The sequence below is a fragment of the Temnothorax americanus genome, unplaced genomic scaffold (assembly GCF_048541705.1).
Source record: "Temnothorax americanus isolate GAGA-0224 unplaced genomic scaffold, ASM4854170v1 Scaffold2, whole genome shotgun sequence".
NCBI classification, from domain to species: domain Eukaryota; kingdom Metazoa; phylum Arthropoda; class Insecta; order Hymenoptera; family Formicidae; genus Temnothorax; species Temnothorax americanus.
The window spans coordinates 2,501,704-2,523,743 of NW_027509338.1; the positions used below are offsets into that span (position 1 = coordinate 2,501,704).

Here is a 22,040-nt window from a genome sequence, read left to right on the forward strand (position 1 = left end):
TTTTTATTTTTATAAATAATTAAACATTTATATACGGAACACGTTACAAATACCTCGTACCTAAGATAGAGCGCCGCACGCTTTGTTTACGATTGACAGGCTAAAATCTAGAAAACTACTTAAAAAAAAACCAAAGATAGAACATCGATAAATAATTTCTAGACATCGTGACAAAATTACTGGCAAAACCGCATCTCAATCGGAAGAGTCAGTCATTCGTATTTTTTAATCGTTTTTTCTTCACTTTAAATCTTAATTGTTCAATGATCTTGTGTCATAAGTTCTGAACTTGTTTTCAGCTCCTCTATCATATTATGGAAAAAAATGTACCGAATCAATTTAAAAAAATGAAGATGACCTTGATTAGAGTCTCTCTAATATAAGAGTCGCGATATCTTGAGTTTCGGCAAAATAAGAGAGAAAGAGAAAGCGATATGAATGTATGTTACTGGTATATCGCTTTCTCTTTCTGTTTTACGTACTTTTGCCGAAAATGCGAACCAATTAAAAGTTGCTGCTCCGTGTTGCAAAAAATTATTATCGCTATATATATGACAGCCCCCTTCGTACCGTACAATTTTAGTTACACTAATTTTTCTCATAGATTCGAATATTTAAGGTGGTAATAGTTATATTGCCTCACCCTGTATATATGTATACAATATACAGTTGTATTGTAAAATTTTATGTACATAAATACCTAGTTGCGAAAGTTATAAAAAATATGCTTATAAAATTTTCTCTCTGTCTCTTCCTAATTGATTACACATAATTGTAGTATTATTGTAGTACTTATTATGAAACATCATTATGTCACATTTTAATTAAAGCTTATGTTTATCGTTTATTTGTTAACATAGCCTCTCGATTACATTGCACATTTACTTAGACACAAAAGCGAAGGTTTATTAGTATCGGCTTTAAAGGCCAGGGGTTGGTGTAACGCTATAGTAGCTGGAAATGATTCTGCGGACACAAGCATACATCTCTTTAAAGTTATATTTGATCTAACTGAAGAAGGTATTAAACATGTAGAAGATATTATTCAAATAATGTTCCAATATATCAATATGCTGAAGAAGAATGGACCGATGAAATGGATCTACGATGTAATTAGTGAAAAATAATATAATCTTTCGTAAAATGCTCGGCAGATTATAGGACTGCAATTTGCAAGACACTTTCTACTTTAATATATTGTATATCAGATATGGAGTTATATATGGAAATTTTAAATTTATATTTTTTAGGAACATCTACATATTTGGAATATGTGTAATAGGTACAGAAGCGCGAAAATACACTCTTGGACTCCTAATAACATAGATACTACAGCCTACCTGCTGCACACATATCCCATGAAAGATATCATTTCGGTGCTACGTGATTTCCCTAAATGGCGACCGGATTTGATCGACGAGCTAATGGAATATTTTACGCCGCAAAATATTAGAATTTACGTTGCCGCAAAAGCGTACGAAAGTATAGCGAATAAAACCGAGAAATGGTTTGGCACTAAATATATGAAAGAGAAGATATCCGAGAAAACAATGAAAATGTGGAACCACGCTGGCTATAAATTGCCGGACCTGAAATTGCCCCCTAAAAATGAATTTATAGCGACCAAGTTTGATATTAAGACAGAAACTAACGTAAGTAAAATTATCATTTTTCGCAATATTAATCCTTGAGCACCACTTCGTGATACTAACAATAAGCAAAATCTCCATGAAGCATAAACCATGTCATATACGTTAAGATTTAGATTATTAAGATTTAATTTATATAATACAGAGCCGAAAGATTGTAATATAAGTAAAAAAATTGTAATGCAAAGAATGTTTTACACACGCTCATTTTTGCATACGGAATTGTCCTTTGCTCTAATAAATCACCAATTTTGATGTCATTTGTGTAATTTTCTATATATATTGATAAGTAAAATTTTACAGGACCAAGAGTTTCCTCTAAGAGTTGTAAAGGATACGTCGTTTGTAAAAGTTTGGTATAAAGAAGATAATGTATTTCGTCTGCCCAAAGCGACTATGATCTTCCACTTCGTTAGGTATAAGATAAGTGTTGTAAAAAATACATTGTTGTTCTAATCAATGATTTTAAATTAGAATTTGAGATATTCCAACAACTTACACAAATTGTAATTGTGAAGTAATTAATTTAATTATCATAATAATAAAATTAGTATATATATATATATATATATATATATATATATATTAATATATATACGTACTAAATAAAATTAAAATAATAAATTGATTATCTCTGAAATGTTATCAATACTAAAATAAATCTAAATTTGTACATTTATATATTTCTGAAAGCCGTAATTTTAAAATGCCTCTTTAATTAAAAAATATAAATTAAAATGGTGTTATAATTTCTTCTCATATAATAGACAAAAAAAATATTTTTTTATAATTATAAATAACGTTCGTGTTGTTTTTAATTTATAGTCCGTTCGCCTACATGGATCCTCTCAGTTCCAATTTGACTAATATGTTTGTCAAACTACTTCGTGATTTTCTTGATGAATATGCATGTATAGTTAATATACATAAAAATGAATTTAAACATACAATTGATATAACTTCTTTAGAATGGAAAATTACTACTACGAAATATGGAATAACAGTAAGCATATATATAATAACATTAATAAAAAATATTGTATATTATTTAAATAGATTAATTCGAATAAATGAATTTAACTTGTTAATATTATTAGTAACGTTTAAGTATAAGGCTTCTTCATGTACATCAAATATTACTTATTTAGCAATATTATTTAGCAATCGGATTTTAATTCTTATTAATAATTATTGTTATTCGTAAATATGACCAGTTATATTTCTGTAATGTTCTAATAAAGTTTGCAGAATGTTTTATAAATAAGCATTAATTTAATGTTTTATGTAAAAACATATATAATATTTATAATAATAAAGAAACGGATTATTTTATTAGCTAAAAATAAATGGTTTCGACGACAAGCAACGTGTTTTGTTAGAAAAAATCATGGACCAAATGACAAATTTTAAACTTAATCCGAAGAGGTTTGAAGTCGTAAAGGAAAAGGTATGTATAATTAATGCAGTCAATTTCATTAATTTAATTAAATATCAAATTTATGTGGAATGGCTTACAGCATATCAAGTACTTAAAAAATTTCGCTGCAATACTGCAAACTCCTAAACATGCAAAGGAATATCTTTATATACTGTTGTCAGAACGACATTGGTCTAACGATGAATTATTGGAATCTACTGCTTGTAAGTGTAAAAAAGAACTAATGTTTATTGTTAAAAACCATTTTCTTTTCTTTCTCGAAAATTCTTTTCGGTTAGTATGGTTATTGTACTTATTAATAATATATATATATATCATTTTTATAATATATAGATCTAAGTATCGATAGACTCGAGCTCTTTATACCAAAGTTATTCAGCAAAATGCACGTAGAGTGCTTAATATATGGTAACGTGACTGAAATGGAAGCTACAGATATAGGTGAACTAATTGAGTCTAATTTAAAAACTAGAATGCCTCACATAGTACCCCTGTTGCAAGAGCAATTAGTATTGTATCGTCAAATTAAAGTAGAAGATGGTAAGCTTATAACACGATCAAATCTTATTTATAATAATTGAAAAGAATTTATATGCTTAAAGGATTTCAGTTTATATTATGAAATATTTCAATATAAATATTTTAGTGTATATTATTCTAATGATCTTATGTTGCCATTAAGATAGTTATGGAGATAAAGAAAAAAAACTAATAAAAAAGTAAAAAAACAATTTATTCATATAGAAAATAGATTTTTAAAAATATAAGAAAACATTATACAGATCGCTACCATTGCTCCTATTTCGCACACAAAGCTCCTCTTATGAGGAAGTTTGTATTTTATTTGATGCATAATTATAGTATTTCTTATTTTGGCTTTCTCGTAGAGGGAGCTTTATGAGCGAAATAAAATAGGAGCAATGGTAGCGATCAGTAATGATGAGGAAGCAATGTGCAAGTTTCTAGTTTGCACATTTTTTTAAATTTTAAATTTAACTTTTTTATGAATTGAAAGAGAGTCAGCTTAGTAGCACAAGTGCGGTTTTACAATTCAATCGACGCAATGTCAAATCGATGTTGACATTTGGGAGTTCAGAGTACATGGTCCATATATGGACTTCGCATATGGACCTTTGATCTTGTATAAAACTGGGTCTAATCAATCAAATCTTAAAGAATTATATATAGAATAGAGGTAGAAAAGACTGAACGATACAAAGAATTAGAAATTGCCCGATGTCTCAAAATTTGTGAAAGTTAGAGCTATACGACAGACGTTTCTAAAAAAATTATAGAATTTGAAATGTTATGGTAGCTCTAACTTCCGTAATAACTCGAAAAGTACTTAATAAAAAATAGTTTTTATAGTTTTAAAAAGCTCTCGAAGTAAGCTTTAAAAATATGTAATAAAAAATGGAAGAGTCTAATTGTTTTAAAGATGTGTATGTGTGTGTGTGTGTGTAAGTGTATGGTATTTGAAGTGTTGTAGTTGCTCCAACTTCCGTAATTTTTTAGATATCGGGCTCAATTTTTTTTAATGTAGAGTATCATTAAAAGAATATTGGTAGTGAATTTGGCGATGAGATCAGTAAAAAAAGTCTTTTTTTAAATAAAACTTTGCATTTTTTTAGAAATGTCTGTGGTAGCTTTAAAACCTTTAAAACAATTAAAACTCTCGTTTTTTTATCGCATATTCTTCGAGCTTACTTTGAGAGCTTTCCAAAACAACACTATAAAAAAATATTTTTTCATTAAGTACTTTTCGAGTTATAAGTGTGTATTACATACATAAAGACATTTCTTTTAATGCGATTTTCCGACGTTTTAGAACATTCAGAACACATTGGCATAAAAAAAATTTTTCTTTGGTCTTTTCTACCCTTATTTCATATACATATAATTCTTTAAGATTTGGTTTATTAGACCTAGCTTTCGCGATCAAAGCTTCATACATGAGGTTTATGACAACAAAGCTTATTCTATAAGAAAGCAATATTTATATTATTAATGTTATATTATCAGCATTACAATATTTGTCCTATAAATTTTAATAAGTTAATATTTTTTATATGATAGTACGTAAAATGTTGTGTATTGATATAATCACCGTAGGTTGCCATATTCTATATGAAGAGGAAAATAAAGTGCATGAAAATTCTTGTACTATTGTGAACTACGCAACTGGTCTACGATCAACGGAGTCGAATATGCTCTTATCGCTTTTAGCACAAATTATTGGCGGGCCTTGCTATGATATCTTAAGAACCACGGAGCAATTAGGCTATATAGTACTTAGTGATGTATGTACAGTAAACGAAACACAGTATTTGACAATCGTTGCACAAGGTGACCGTAACCCGCAAAATGTCGAAGAACGAATCGATTCATTTATGGAGGATATGTTTGTAAGTATAATAAGATTTTATATAACAACATGTTTTTTTTTTAATTTCTTAGGCAGTAATGTAATATTATGATTATATGAAACAATTTATTACACCAATTATTATGTGACGTAGTAATTGGAGTATATTTATATTAAAATATTGTTAATATCACTATAACAACATTTCAGGAACGTATAACTAATATGCCAGAAGAGCAATTTAACAACTACAAGGAAGGTCTAGTTTTACGTTTAAAGGCATTCAATAAAGGCAATTCGATAACTAGTCAATGCTCTTTATATTGGAAAGAAATTGAAACCAAAGAATATAATTTCGATCGAGTAAATATTGAAGTGCCTTACTTAAGGACAATAACGCAGCAACAATTAATGCAATTCTTTGAGGTAACTACTTATTTTTATATACGGACTATATCATTCAATGAAAAAGAAATAATTTTATATAAAAAAAAGAAATAGAAAATATATAATTCTTTTTATATGACGTACAATTTGTGAGAAAAGTGATATTTTGATAGATAATATATTAATTATATTTTTTAAACATAATCTCTATTAGGAAAATATACGTAGCAAGTTGACTCGACGTAAGTTGTCGGTACATGTGATACCCACGGCTATGGCAATGGAAAGGAATTTGCTTGATACATCTAGAAGAATTACCGTTACCTCATCTGATAATAAAATTAAGAAATTTGACAATTTAATGTCATTTAAGCTAAGTCAAAGTTTATATATTTAATAATGTACCCTTTACTATAGAACCGATCGACAAAAATGTTGTTAGAAAGAATATAAGATGCTCTTCTAAGATGTAAGAAGAAATGATATAATAATGGTTTCGGTTTGTTTTATCATGTATTTCGTTATTTCTTCAAAGAGAAGCTAGCTTTTAATTCTTTCTCTTTCTCTCTCTTATAGTATTACGATATATTTCTGTATCAAATCTTGTTCACGCATAACAGTAAAATAATTTTCTATTTTTATAAAATTGAAATCATTTTATATTAGATAAATAAGTAATAACGTATAATTTACACACATGATAAAATACCGCGTGATACATGCAGAAAGTCATTTTTTAAGCTATATAATCGTTCGTTATAATCATTATCTTTATTTTATCTTCGTTGTATTAATATTTTTGAATCTATTATCTTTCTATAAAATGTTATAATTTAACCATTTAATGTTTTATAACTTTTAAATTGCGCAATAAAGATATTTTGATATCAAATAATTTTATTAATAACTTTATTTACATTTGAGATAGCCAGAGAGAATATAATTCTCAAATGTAATAAAATTGTGTTACGTCCCTCATATTTGAACAAAATACATAAGTCATTAACGTATGTATACAAATATATAATACGGTGCCTCTACTAATTAAATTATAAATTACACTATTATCAGATTTAAATTGTCGTTGTATGTGAAGGTATTCTATATATTCTTATACAACATCAAAAACATGCACGATAAAAATCGCTGGCCATAGCAAGGCTGCGCAATCGATCTCATATATGTGAAAAAAATGAATTATCATCCCCTAGTTGCCTGGTTAGAGCTGTCAGAGTTCTACATTAATCGAAATAAAAAGAAGAATGAAAAAAAAAGAAAGAGAGGGAGGAAGAGGGAGACAGAAGAATAAAGAGCACGCAGTGCCTGGCGCCAATGATTTTATTAAAAATACATGCGTTTAGAAACTACTGTCGGAACCGGGCTTGCTAAACCAAAATTTAAGCTGTCAACCCTTTTCGCTATGTACGACGATAGGAAGGGAGTGTAAGAGAACGGAAGATGGATAAAGATAGTTCATAAAGATGGTTGCTCCAATGCTCCAGATAAAGAATGCAAGAAACGTCGACGATGCGACGATGAGGACGACTTCGACTGTTGAAAATAATGGCGACAATTGTGTGGAAAGGGGTAGTACAGAGTCCTTACTAAGGACACCGAAAAGCTTACATCTCCCTCTCTTTCTTCAATTCTATCCATACAGATGCAGTACAGTTCTTCAATGTCATAATTAAAATCAAAAGATGTTTTTCCAGCGACACGATATAGCGTCGCGACGCCAAGTAAGTTTACGTAAAAAAGTAAATAAAAAAGGCGACTAGCCTAAAAACAACAATAAAATAAAAAAAGATATAATAATAACGACTTATTAATCTGGTCAAATTATCTATGAGCATGTATCTCAATATTATGTATTTAAATATTACTAATCTTATATTATGCGTTACATAGTGTTTCTATATTATATGTTACATATCTAATCTATTTCTGTATTTCTCCATATACAGAACTGTATTTCAATACAATAATTGCAAAATATTTATTATTATCATTGTAACTTTGGCCATGGTACGGTACGGATATAGTGGAAAAGATGTTCAGTTTAATTTTCTTTACATTTTTACAATTTTACATTTTTATTTCTTTGACACACTAAACATCTTGGCGTTCGCACAATGTAGTCAGGATACAATAAACGTCTGGCGACGCGTGATGTTTAACGTTGCGTATTAAATTATAATATTTTACTTGAGAAGGACCAGATTATAGTTGAAACGTGAGTTTTAATAAATGAGAATTGGCCAGTTGTGGGTAGCTTAATTTTTAATTTTATTTTTTAAATATTATTTCTTTCTATCTATCTAAATTGAACCTATTGCATAATTATATGTGCCATTAATCTTTTTCCTAAGTTATCCAAATTTGCTATCTTCACGCATTGTTTAGGAAACCGGGTAACAAATGTGTCTGATTATATATCCTATTAAAAATAAATAATTATTAACCTCATTCCTGATAAGTTCCATCTCATTCAAAATTAGCGCGTCACTGCAGAGAGAACGCGCTAAGCCTTGCACGCGCCAATTAGCAGCGCCCGTGCCCGTGGCGCGGGTCGCCTCGCTCGCGAATCACGAGGCACAATACATCGGCCGCAAAAGTAAATCCATTGTTTTGAAACTAAAATCGGCAACTTATCGAAAATTCTCTGGAAGGTCGAGTAAATAAAAGCACCCGGATAGGACCGCGACCCGCACTTCGCAGTCACGTAGTAGCGCGTAAGCAGTTCGCAGCAGAGAGTCTTTTTCCGCGTCGCTTTCGCTGATTGTGAGCCTACAGAGTCCGTGTGGTTCGTACGTTCAATCTGACAGATCTTCCGATTCAACTATCATCGCTGTGATAATTCCGCCGCGCTAAATTGCATCCCGTGCGGGTGTTCCAGGCTTCCACCGGTCTTTGAAATCCAGCTGTGGTATAATGTACCACAAATAGACTGTAAGTTTTAACAAACTTTTCTTCTTCTTCTTTACTTCCGCACTAGCACTTCCTTCCATCACCGCGAAATCGCGTAAGTTCAAGAATCATTAATAAAGGTGCTTGCCGTTATTAAATTTATAAATAACAAAAAAAGTATTGTTTGAAACGTTCCAGATAAAACCTTCTTTGTTTTCAGAAAGATCGGCCAATGTAAAACTTGCTGGCATTGCTATGCAACATTTTAATGTTTTTATTCAATGTTTTATGTAACATTTTTGATATTATTGATATCTTAATAATTTTGTGACACATTGTTAGAGATTTTCCGAAAAAGACTGTTCAAAATTGAACTTTTTTTCTTTATACCTCTTAATAAAAACCTTAAAATGTTGATAAATCTTTCCTACAAATCTGCATGGTTTTCGCGACGTTAAACGGTGCAAATGATATCCTAAATCTAACAAATTAATTTTGCATCCGGAATAGACGGTATATGTCTTAGAAACAAGAAAAACGATGTCTCGTATTTGTCTATGCCAACTCACTCCTTTATCTCGAGGCCTCAGTGCACGAGGTAAACACCCGGGGTAAAGCGAGGGGTCGATATACAACAAGAACTGATCGGGTTGTCGAGATCAGCTGACAATGAGTCGTTAACACTCGGAAAATTAACTGATTTCTCGGGCTGTCGACAACCGATTGTCCCGGTGAATTTTTTAGCTCGTTGCTAGGGGTACGGAGTTTGAGAAATTTCCGAAATTTGCGAAGATAAAACTCCGGACCTTTGCGCGCGGGCTCGCAATCGACCTTCAATCTTTAGTTGCGACAGTGTGTAATTTTCTTGCGTTCCGAATAAGATTACGTGTCTTTCCGTTCGCTCGGCGATTTTCAAAAAAAACTTTAACTAGATATTCCCACAGGTTTGTCTCACTCACAGGTAGGTGACTTGCGGAATTGAACATTATTCCATCGTTCGCGGAATCGCGATTGTTTTCCGAGTTATAATTTGTTTTTGTTACAAAATTTTTTAGCATTATTGTATAGATATAATAAATTGACAATTTTATATATCCTTCAAATCTTAATTTGTATTTTCTTTACATTTAGAAATAATATTTTCAAATCTGCGGCACTGGTGACCAACATGTCGTTTGATGGTGACGTGGTGGATCGATTCAATGACATAAAACGTGCAGATAATGACCATAAATTGTACAGAGGCTTAATACTCTCTAATAAAATGAAAATTCTTTTGATAAGCGATTCAAAAACTGACATCAGTATTGCTGAAATAAACGTTAATATCGGTAATTATATATATGTATGTTATTTCTGTATTTTATGCATTAACTTAGTGATTCTAGCAATATTTACCTATATGAATTTTCTTATGAAATCATACTGTGCATAAATTATAAATTGTCACAAAAGAATATATCGTCAAAGAATAAATAACATTTTCATTAGTTTAATACACGAGTATTTAATATACTTTAATGTATTAACATTTAGGTTTTTGTAATTTGATCTGTAATTTGCTTAATAACATTATATATTTGCTGTATACCTATAAATTCAATGTTTTGATGTGCAGTTTATGTATTCTCCTTCTTCTGAGTCATTCTACATTATCAATATTATTTACATTTTTTTGTGGATAGATTTAGTTATATCTTCTTATTTGTGTTTCAATATCTTTATTGTGGACAAACATAAGAAGTGTGTCGGGTGGTTGATTTAAAGACGGTGTAGTATAACTTTTCCGCATAAATAACACATTCTGGGTGCTTAAGTTTTAAACTTTTTTCTTGACAATGGTCACATATTGCATCCATTTTCCCAATTATTACTCTCGGATAAAATTGATATTCGTAATTTGAATCATAACTAAATGCCTTTAATTTCAAATTGGACCGCATAAATGTTTTCATAGATTAAACACGTCGTAACCGGTTTTTTTCTACTCGAGTTTCACACTATTGAGTTATTTCCACTTTTCTGATTTTTCACTTACCGATCAGCGACATCATCCCTTGGTTTACCCAGGCGTTTTTTCGGAAATTTTGAGATTGCTTGCTCGCGATGTACACATAACCTTTTCACTTAAAAAACCAAAGGATAAAATCGGTAATTGGTAAGTAAAATATCGAGATTCTTTCGGTACGGAGCGACCGGGACACGAACGGCCCTCCAGTGGTCGAAACGTCGTTCCGCCGATATACGCAATTCGGTCGACAGAGCTATAAACACTCGACGTTCAACGCCTTCAATTATTATATGTAATAAAACTCAATAACAAAAACAATTTAAAAAATGTATTAACAGAAGCATTTCAAGTTAACATTTCAAGTTGCCCGGCCGCAGTGAGCAGCATATGGACAGTAACTATATAATAGTCACTGCTCGGCCGCAACGAGCAGTATAATGGACAGTGACTATAGTCACTCTTCGTACCGAAAGGGTTAATTAATGTTCCATATTATCAATTTCAAAAATATTTAACTAAAGATAAAATATGTTACAGGCTACAACCACGATCCAGATGATCTACCTGGATTAGCGCACCTTTGCGAGCATATGTTACTGCTGGGAACGAAGAAATATCCTAAACAAAATGATTACAATGAGTACCTGTCGCAGTATGGCGGTTGGAGCAATGCATCGACACAGTTAAATTGCACTAATTATTATTTCAATATAATTCCGGAAAAGTTGGAAGGAGCTTTAGATCAATTGGCGCAGTTTTTCATAGCGCCTCTCTTTAGCGAGACTTTGATAGAGAAGGTGATAAATGGAGCTATACATCCAGAACATGAGGAATATTTAACGGAAAACTTTCGGCTACTTGTTCAATTAGAGAAATTATCTGTGAAACCAGATCATCCGTTTTCAAAATTCAGCACAGGCAATAGAAAAACATTAAGCAAAATACCGAAGGAGAAGAACATTAAAGTTAGAAATAGACTATTAGAGTTTTATGAGATATATTATTCTGCAAATATTATGTCGCTGTGTATTCTTGGTAAAGGTACGGCGATAATTTAGAACTGTTTATGATCAGAACATTTAAATGCTTTTTACACTGTTATACATATATAAAAATATTTGAATTTTGAAATAAGTAGGGGAGTTACCGAATGCGTACCACTTAAATTATTTTTTATTATATTTCCCATTTGGTAGTAATTTGTACGCAAACAAACGTTAGAAATTATAGCTTGATATTTCAGGCACCTATTATTACATGTTTGACTTTTCACCAATAACAAATTAATTTCTTATAAATCTTTTTGTAACATACTGCAAAAAGTACGATTCAGGCAACCGGTCGCCTAAATCGTACCGTGGGTCTTTTAAATCATATCCTTCTTGAAAATATCTAATTTATAAATAAAATTAATTAAAAATATAAGACTAATGAAAGAAATAATTAACTTATACTTATTTTACTAATAATTTATCAAAAAAGGATTAAGTACTTAATAATTAATAAATCACAATAATGAAAAAATAAGGACGTCACTGTGGTGTTAACATAATATAAATTATGTCACACGTAACGTAAAGATGCGTGCGCATAAGTATACGGCACAAATTCCTAGATTGTACCAGCACGATATAAGAAATTTTATGGTACAATTTGGGAAACTTGGTAGATTTTATAAAAATGTCGATTTAATTATTATAATAATTGCAAATATACATATGCAAAAGACGTAAAATATTCTACTAAACCTTCTTTTATAAAAATGTAAAAATTGATAATAAAATTGTATGATTACATTATTATTAGCTATATAAATTGATCAAAAATTTACGTCAGTTGTATGTGAAATTTTTAAATGTGTTAGCACGCACACACACACACACACACACACACAAAACAAGATGTAATCTGGGCTCGGAATGTCATGTTAATTTTTTGTCTATATTACTCATTTTTTATTTATTTCATATTTTTGTTACTAAAAATATGTTGCTTATATTAAGTAATAATATAATAAAATATTAATGAGGTACGATTTGGGCAACCGGTACGCATTCGGCAACTCTCCCCTACTAAATGATAATGAATGAAATTTTTATAATTAATGAATTAATGCATATTTTATTATCAGTTATTGTATTAAATATCATATTATCTTATCTTCTCAAGAGAGAATCTTCAAAATAGAATCTTATCAGTACATGCATAAGTAAAGAAACTATGTGGAAATATTGGTCTTTATAAAATTGCTACATAAAATTTTAATTGTTTTCTAAATTTGTTTTAACCAGTATATTATTATTACTTTAATCAATATTTCTAACCCCTCGAGACTACACCTCTCTTTTTAATACGCTCCGGCCATCCTAGGGTGGTCGCCACTCAGACGGATTTAAAGTCTCATAATTCCAATTAATGTGCACGTAAAAATTCAGGAAACATCTTAAGGGTATTGTCAAAAATATGTATAACGCAGCACTTAAAATGTGCTCCTAATTTTTTATTAAAATATCGAAAGGGAAAAATTCGGCGAAATGACTTTTAATTTAAAAATTTGTATATTTTTTAAGAATCGATATTAAGTAACGCCCATTTAAGAAATTATGTAAAATGTGTTATTTTAAGGTGAGAAATATGTTTTATATAGGCGCTCCGAAAACAATTACTTTGAGAATCGCGCGAAGTTGAGATTTTGGGTATAAGGTAAAACAAACGCGTATTTTTACATTTTAATTTATGTACTCTTAATTAAAAGTAAAATAAAGTGTATTTTTATTAACAAATATTACATAAGTATATCAGAAAAAAGGTAACTAAGATAAAAAATCAAGAATTAAAAATATCGGGCACTAAATTTTGGTCGGGGTGGCCGCCACTTCGTGTGGCCTCAAAAGGTTAAAAATGGTTCGATCAAAATGTGAAAAAACTAATTGTAACACAAAGTAAAATATATTTCCAATAATATTTGTCATTTTGAAAAAAATTATACCTTTTGCCAAGAACAGATATAATAATTTTTGTCAAATATTTATAGCGTATGTATGTTGCAACAACAAATAAATTTTTTGTTCAGATGATTTAGATGTTCTCGAAAATATGGTAGTAGAACGCTTTCGTAATGTAAAAAACAAGGAAGTTGAACTTCCTGTGTATTTTAAATATCCATTCAAAGATGAAGACTTTAACACTATATGGTACTACGTTCCGATATGTAATTTCAAAGAGTTACGCATTTTGTTTTTTTTACCTGGAAAGCAGTATGAACACGATGCGGTAATATAAATATACTTTCTCTTTGGCTTTAATACTTTATACAGTTTATACAAATATATTTTTTTAATTCTTTTAAATATAATTATGATAATTATGCTGAAAGATAGGGACTCTTCCCGATTTCAATAATTTTAAAATATATTATCAAAATCATTAGCTTATTAAAACGAAATAACGAAGGACCAACAAATATAATATATATTTAAAAAGTTTTAGTCGGTGGGGTCATTGTTCATCAAAAAATTATTTCTGATGCGCATAGAAACCAAAGAAGAGAAAAATATAAGCTTCGGCAAAGTGTAAATTTATTTTTAAATGTATATAATGTCAGAAAATTACGTTCTCATAAATTTGTGTTTTTAATAAATTTTTAATAAATGTCGCCAGTTAAAGCCTTTTAAAGATTGCTGAAGCTAATGACCTTGATAATATATCTCAAAATTATTGAAATCGAAAAGTGGCCGCAATCTCTGCATAATTGCCATTATCACACAGAGTGTCCCAAGATTTTTTAGACAAACTTTAATAGAATGTTCTATGAGCAGAAATATAAAAAAAATGTTATATAAGCGTAGGTCCTACAACGCTTTATTACAAAATTATAGCAAAAGTTAAAATTTCATATTGAAGAATAAGTGACACGCCTTACATAAATGTCTTACGCCGTTATATGGTAATTATTTAGCTTAGGGGAGAATCTCCTGCGATTTTGACCTTGACATATAATAGAGAGCTACATTTACAAGAGGCGAAGTATTCAATTTTTGTAACAACCATGGTCATACAAAAATCCATATGCTGTTCAAGAAACAACTTTTTAAATTAAACTGCAATATATAAAAGGGCATGTACAACAATGTGCTAATTAACTTTCATTTCTTGCCAGAAGTTTAAGTTCACATTCTTTTTTGAACTTTCTCAGCAACGATTTAACGATTGCTTTCGAAGCTGTACCTTTACTATCTCGCCAACACATGTGGGTACAGTTAGATGGATGTATATCTTGTATTGGTATGGGCAGGCGGCACTTTAACATGCAAACTTAAGTTAAATTGTTTCTCACAAATATATTTCATATTTTTGCTATAACTTTGTAATAAAGCATTTTAGGACCTAATCTTTATAAGATTTTTTTCTTATTTCTGCTCATAGAACATACCACTAAAGATTATTTGCAAAAGAATATTGGGACATCCTGTATATATTAATTCATATAATATATATATATATATATATATATATATATATATATATGTATACAATACACAGTTGTATTGCAAAATTTTATGTGTATATGTATATATATATATATATATATATATATATACATATATATTATATATATAGTTACGAAAGTTATAAAAATATGCTTATAAAATTTTCTCTCTGTCTCCATTTCTTTCTCTCTTCTTTTCTCTGCCCTTTTTTAATTGATTACACATAACTGTTATTATTGTAGTATATATAATGAAACATTATTATGTCACATTTTAATTGAAGCTTATGTTTATTGTTTATTTGTTAACATAGCCTCTTGATTACATTGCGCATTTACTTGAACACGAAAGCGAAGGTTCATTATCATCGGCTTTAAATGCCAAAGGTTGGTGTAACTACGTAGTAGCTGAAGATGATTCTAAGGACACAAGCATACATTTCTTTACAGTTAAATTTGGTCTAACTGAGAAAGGTATTAACCATGTAGAAGATATTGTTCAAATAACGTTCCAATATATCAATATGCTAAAGAAGAATGGACCGATAAAATGGATCTATGATGTAATTAGTAAAAAATAATATAATTTTTCGTAGAATGCTCGGTAGATTGTAGGATTGTAATTTGCTAGACACTTTGTACTTTAATATTGTATATCACATATGGAGTTATATGGAAATTTTACATTTATAGGAAATTCAACAAATTTTGGATATGAATAATAGTTATCGTGAGCAAATGCACCTTTTGTCTTCTAATGACATATCTAAAATAGCCTATCGGCTGCACGAGTGTCCCATAGAAGAAATTTTTTCGAAGCAACGTGCATGGCGACCAGATTTGATCGAAGAGCTAATGGAATATTTTACGCCGCAAAATATTAGAATTTACGTTGCCGCAAAAGCGTACGAAAGTATAACGAATAAAACCGAGAAATGGTATGGCGTTAAATATAAAAAAGAAAAGATATCCCAGAAAGCAATGGAAATATGGAACCACGCTGGCTATAGCACGGATCTGAAATTGCCCCCTAAAAATGAATTTATAGCGGCTAAGTTTGATATTAAGACAGAAACTAACGTAAGTAAAATTATCATTTTTCGTAGTTTGTAGTTTATAATAAATTTTATTCTTATACATATTTCTTATATAATAAAACTAATTATGGTGTAGTACTATTTAAATATATATATTTGCATTAACTTTATAAAAATATACGTTAAGATTTAGATTATTAAGATTTAATTTATATAATACAGAGCCAAAAGATTGTAATATAAGTAAAAAAAACTGTAATACAAAGAATGTTTTACACACGCTCATTTTTGCATACGGAATTGTCTTTTGCTCTAATAAATCACCAATTTTGATGTCATTTATGTATTTTCTACATATATTGACAAGTAAAATTCTATAGGACCAAGAGTTTCCTCCAAGAGTTGTAAAGGATACGTCGTTTGTAAGAGTTTGGTATAAAAAAGATAATGTATTTCGTGTGCCAAAAGCGACGATGATCTTCCACTTCGTTAGGTATGAGATAAGTGTTGTAAAAAATACATTGGTGTTCTAATCAAATATGGAATATTGAAATAATTTTAAATTAAAATTTGAGATATTCTAGCAACTTATACAAATTGCAATTGTAAATTAATTTATTTAATTATCATAATAATGCATATATATTAATATATGTACTAAATAAAATTAAAATAATAAATTGATTATCTCTGAAATGTTATCAATACTAAAATAAATCTAAATTTGTACATTTATATATTTCTGAAAGCCGTTATTTTTCAAAATATCTCCTTAGTTAAAGAATATAAATTAAAATGGTGCTATAATCTTTTTTCATGTAATAAAGAGAAAATGTTTTTTTATAATTACAAATAACGTTTATGTTGTCGTTAATTTATAGTCCGTTCGCCTACATGGATCCTCTTAGTTTCAATTTGACTGATGTATTTGTTGGACTACTTCGTAAGTCCCTCAATGAATATACATATATAGTTAATTTAGCTGGTTTAAAATTGGAAATTACTAGTACGAAATATGGAATAACAGTAAGTATATACAATATAATAACATTAATAAAATATTGTATATTATTTAAATAGATATATTCAAATAAATTATTATTCAACTTGTGTTTTAATATTATTAGTAACGTCAGGCACATACTTCTTCATGTACATCAAATATTACTTATTTAGAATTCAGATTTTATTTTTTATTAATAATAATTATTATTATTCGTAAATACGACTAATTAAATTTTAAATTTCTGTAATGTTCTAATAAAGTTTACTGAATGTTTTATAAATAAGCATTAATTTAATGTTTTACGTAAAAGCATATATAATAATTCAAGAGAAAACGCGAATTATTTTATTAGATGACAATAGATGGTTACGACGACAAGCAACGTATTCTGTTAGAAAAAACCTTGGACCAAATGACAAATTTTAAAATTGATCCGAAAAAGTTTGAAATCCTAAAGGAACAGGTATATATAATTAATGTAGTCAATTTCATTAATTTAATAAAACATCAAATTTATCTGGAATGGCTTACAGAAAATCAAGTACTTCAAAGATCACGATGCAAGATATCGTAACACAGAGATTTATCTTGAAATGCTGTTGACAGAACAATATTGGCTTAATGATGAATTATTGGAATCTACTGCTCGTAAGTGTAAAAAAATATTAATATTTTTCTGTTTAAAATCATTTTTTTTGTTTCTTCAAAATTGTTTTAGTCCTTAGCACGACTAAAGCACTTAGTAATGATGACATATTAATATATCTGTGATGTATAGATCTAAGTGTCAATAGACTCGAGCTCTTCATACCAAAGTTATTCAGCAAAATGCATGTAGAATGCTTAATATATGGTAACGTGACTGAAATGGAAGCTACAAATATAGGTGAACTAATTGAGTCTAATTTAAAAACTAGAATGCCTCACATAGTACCCTTGTTGCAAAAGCAGTTAGTGTTGTATCGTGAAATTAAACTAGAAGATGGTAAGCTCAACACGACCAAATCTTTTTTATGTGATAATTTGAAAGAATTTATATGTTTAAAGGATTTCAGTTTATTTTATGAAACATTTTTTAGCTTTAATATATAAATATTTTATTTTTTTTTCTAATGGTCTTATATTGCCATTAGGATTATTATAGGGGGATAAAGAAAAAAAATAAAAATAAAAAACAAATTATTTCAATCTATATAGAAAATAGATATTTAAAAATTGTAAGAAAAAATATTTATTATTAATGTTATTTTATCCAAATTACAATTTGTTCCAGAAATTTAACTTTAGCTTTTTATTGAGTTAATATTTTTTATATGACACATAGCACGTAAAGTGTTGTGTATTAATATATAGATTACTGTGTAGGTTGCCACGTTCTATTTGAAGAGGAAACTAAAGTGCAGAAAACTTCTAATACCATAGTGTACTATGCAACACGTCTACGATCAACGAAATCGAATATGCTTTTATCGCTTTTAGCACAAATTATTGGCGGGCCTTGCTACGATATTTTAAGGACCACGGAGGAATTGGGCTATATCGTATTTTGTTGTATATGTACAATAAACGAATCGTACTATTTGACAGTCTTTGTACGAGGTGACCATGACCCGCAAAATGTCGAACAACGAATCGATTCATTTATGGACTCTATGTTTGTAAGTATAATAAGATCTTATATAACAACTTGTTTTTTTTTTTAATTTATCACACAATATTCTAATATTATGGTTATATGAATCAATTTATCATTCCAATTGTTATGTGACGTAATAACTGGAGTATATTTCTATTAAAATATCGTGAATGTCACTATAATAACATTTCAGGATCACATATCTACTATGTCAAAAGAGCACTTTGACAACCACAAGAAAAGTCTAGTTTCATTATATTTAAAGGCATCCAAAACGATATCTAGTCAAGGCTCTTTATATTGGTACGAAATTGAAAGCCAAGGATATAATTTCAATCGAAGAGATATTGAAGTAGATTATTTAGAGAAAATAACTCAAGAAGAATTACGGATATTCTTTAAGGTAACAACTTATTTTTATAAGCAGATTATATCATTCAATGAAAAAAAGAAGTTTTTTTATAGAGAAAAATAAATGAAAAATAAAATTTTTTTTATATGACGTACAATTTGTGACAGAAGTGATTTTGATAAATAATAAATTAATTATATTTTTTAAACATAATCTCTATTAGGAAAATATACTTAGCAAGTTGACTCGACGTAAGTTGTCGGTACATGTGATACCTACGGATATGACAGTGGAAAGGAATTTGCCTGATACATCTAGAAGAATTACCGTTACTTCATCTGATAATAAAATTAAGAAATTTAAAAATTTAATGTCATTTAAGCTGAGTCAAAGTTTATATCCCTTATTAGAACCGATCGACAAAAATGTTGTCAGAAAGGGTATAAGATGCTCTTTTAAGATGTAAGAAGAAATGATATAATAATGGTTTTGGTTTGTTATCATGTATTTCGTTATTTCTTCAAAGAGAAGCTAGCTTTTAATTCTTTCGCTTTTTTTCTCTCTCTTTTAGTATTACGATATTTTTCTGTATCAAATCTCGTTCACGCGCGTAAAACTGTAATATAATTCTGTGTATTCCATGAAATTGAAATCATTGTGAATTAGATAAAGTAAGTAATAATGTATAATTTATACACATTATTAACCCTTAAATATACAACGAGGGTATGCCATACCCGGTCGGTAAGAGATTTCTGCAAAGTTTTCTTACGACTTTATTCGACTTATTTGCAAATATCTTTAAAAGTAAACGTTAAATCACACAATATCATACATGGTCTTGTTCCTTACAGGACACAATTGGCACACAATTTAAAAAAAAAGAGTCTAAAGTTGATGCACAGGACGCGAAGTTATAGTTGAAATACTCGAGTCGGGTATGACATATTCCCGTTATGAACTAACGTTACCGACACAGACGTTATGTGTTTAAAGGTTAAATACTGCGACATGCAAAAAGTCATTTTTTTTTTTAAATATATCATCGTTCGTTATATCATTATTTTCGTTTTATCTTCATTATATTAATATTTTCTAATAGTCTATTATCTATATGAAATAATATTATTCAACCATTTGATGTTATGTAACTTTTAATTTGCACAATAAAAGTATTTTGCCATATTAAATAACCTTATAATAACTGATGTATTCATATTTGAGATAGCCAGAAGGAATGTAACCCTCGAATGTAATAAAATTGTGCTATGTCCCTCATATTTGAACAAATACATAAGTTTATTAACGTATGTATACAAATATATAATACTTCTCTTTATTAATTATACATTACACTATTATCGGATTTCAATTGTCGTTGCATGTGAAGGTATTCTATATATTCTTATACAAAATTAAAAATGTGCACGATATAAAAATCGTTAACTATAAGAAATCTACGCAATCGATCTCATGTGAAAAAAATGAATTATTATCCCCTAGTTAGAGCTGTCAGAGTTCTACATTAATCGAAATGAAAAGGAAGAGAGAAACACACACACACACACACACACACACAAAAGGGAAAAGAGGGAGAAAGAGAGAGACACTAGATCATTATCTTGTTAATTCAACCGTCATGCTTTTCTTTCAATAAAATAAGTATTTTTTTATAAAATATTAAAATAAGTATTGTTTAATTAATACTCTTTGTTATTAAATTAACAAAATTATTTAATTCTAATTAACTCTAATACTGTTAATACAACAATATCATTTTTTTCTCTGTACACTAATATAAAAATATTATTTACGCTAATCTAATTTGTTAATTTTTCATGGCATGCTAAAAATTGTGCCTAAACTAAATAATAGTATAACTAAAAATTAAATTGCAAACAAAATATTTTCCGATATTTCAAAACTTGAATGTTTGATGTTCTATGGATTACTCAATGTTTACATAATTACGTTCAACAATTTACATTGTATACAATAATGTAGATTATTTATATTTTACGCGTAAACGCCCAACCCTCTGCTATATTAAAGACCGACAATATCTTATTGAATTTCACGTGATTGTTAAAATTTAGATAGCTTATAATATAATCTTATAATTTATTATTATCCTGTTGTTTAGGAAACTTACATATGTATGTTTAAAGCCCGATAATATTCAATTTTAATTTAAAACTACAATTTTAATATTTATAATCCGAGTTTGATTATCCATCGAGTAGTGATAACTGTAAAAAAAAAAATAGTTTTGTGGTAACAGAGAGAAAAAGATGAGAGTGGTCATGCCCGCGTTTTGGCTGTATGTATGTATGTACACGAATCCTGTCGGTATGTGCACGTTTTTGTGTAGTTCTCTTCTGTGCTATGTCCACTATTTTGTGGTAATGTCAACGATTTTGGGGTTCTCTTTCACGATATGTTTACAATTTCTTGGTTCTCTTCCATTAGATTCACGATTTTTTGGTTTTATTTCCAAAGAGAATCAAAAAATTGTAGACATAGCACGGAAGAAAACCACAAAAACGTGTACATACCGACAGGATTCGGGTACAGCCAAAACGCGGGCATATGACCACTTTCATATCTTTCTCTCTGGTGGTAATATATGATATTATTGTATAAATATACATTCTTATTTATAAAAGCGTATGTACAATAATAAATCACGAATTTAAAACTGCATTAAGAATTAATTATTCAGTTTTGTTACTCGAAAAATTTATATCTATAGTCGGCAATATC

General features: G+C 29.2%; 2 protein-coding genes across 13 annotated transcripts in view; both read left to right on the forward strand.

Moving 5' to 3' along the window:
* LOC143897203 (insulin-degrading enzyme-like) overlaps positions 1–6,703 on the forward strand; it is a 31,987-nt gene extending 25,284 nt beyond the window's left edge. For 6 of the 12 annotated variants that reach the window (XM_077405648.1, XM_077405639.1, XM_077405649.1 and 3 more), the window contains 10 exons: positions 861–1,109; positions 1,251–1,652; positions 1,953–2,065; positions 2,475–2,652; positions 2,986–3,096; positions 3,167–3,290; positions 3,421–3,627; positions 5,200–5,492; positions 5,663–5,878; positions 6,054–6,703. In XM_077405648.1, coding sequence (XP_077261774.1) covers positions 861–1,109; positions 1,251–1,652; positions 1,953–2,065; positions 2,475–2,652; positions 2,986–3,096; positions 3,167–3,290; positions 3,421–3,627; positions 5,200–5,492; positions 5,663–5,878; positions 6,054–6,236 — 2,076 coding nt within the window. In that variant the 3' untranslated portion in view covers positions 6,237–6,703. The remainder of the gene's footprint in view (positions 1–860; positions 1,110–1,250; positions 1,653–1,952; positions 2,066–2,474; positions 2,653–2,985; positions 3,097–3,166; positions 3,291–3,420; positions 3,628–5,199; positions 5,493–5,662; positions 5,879–6,053) is intronic. The other 6 variants (XM_077405646.1, XM_077405644.1, XM_077405645.1 and 3 more) reach the window with 4 other exon arrangements.
* A 2,411-nt stretch (positions 6,704–9,114) lies between these two features.
* LOC143897138 (insulin-degrading enzyme-like) lies at positions 9,115–20,880 on the forward strand. Its single transcript, XM_077405504.1, has 14 exons — positions 9,115–9,707; positions 9,878–10,077; positions 11,295–11,798; positions 13,831–14,030; positions 15,561–15,809; positions 15,940–16,326; positions 16,664–16,776; positions 17,165–17,309; positions 17,642–17,752; positions 17,823–17,937; positions 18,068–18,274; positions 18,655–18,947; positions 19,119–19,328; positions 19,501–20,880. The coding sequence occupies exons 2-14, from the start codon at positions 9,915–9,917 to the stop codon at positions 19,741–19,743; spliced, it is 2,940 nt and encodes a 979-aa protein (XP_077261630.1). The 5' UTR covers positions 9,115–9,707; positions 9,878–9,914; the 3' UTR covers positions 19,744–20,880.
* The last annotated feature ends 1,160 nt before the right edge of the window (positions 20,881–22,040 follow it).

Coding starts and splice junctions, on each gene's coding strand:
- LOC143897138 (XM_077405504.1), top strand. CDS start 9,915: ATGTCGTTTGATGGTGACGTGGTGGATCGATTCAATGACATAAAACGT. Junction 17,938..18,067: donor ATTATTGGAATCTACTGCTC/GTAAGTGTAAAA, acceptor TGTGATGTATAG/ATCTAAGTGTCAATAGACTC. Junction 18,275..18,654: donor TGAAATTAAACTAGAAGATG/GTAAGCTCAACA, acceptor ATTACTGTGTAG/GTTGCCACGTTCTATTTGAA.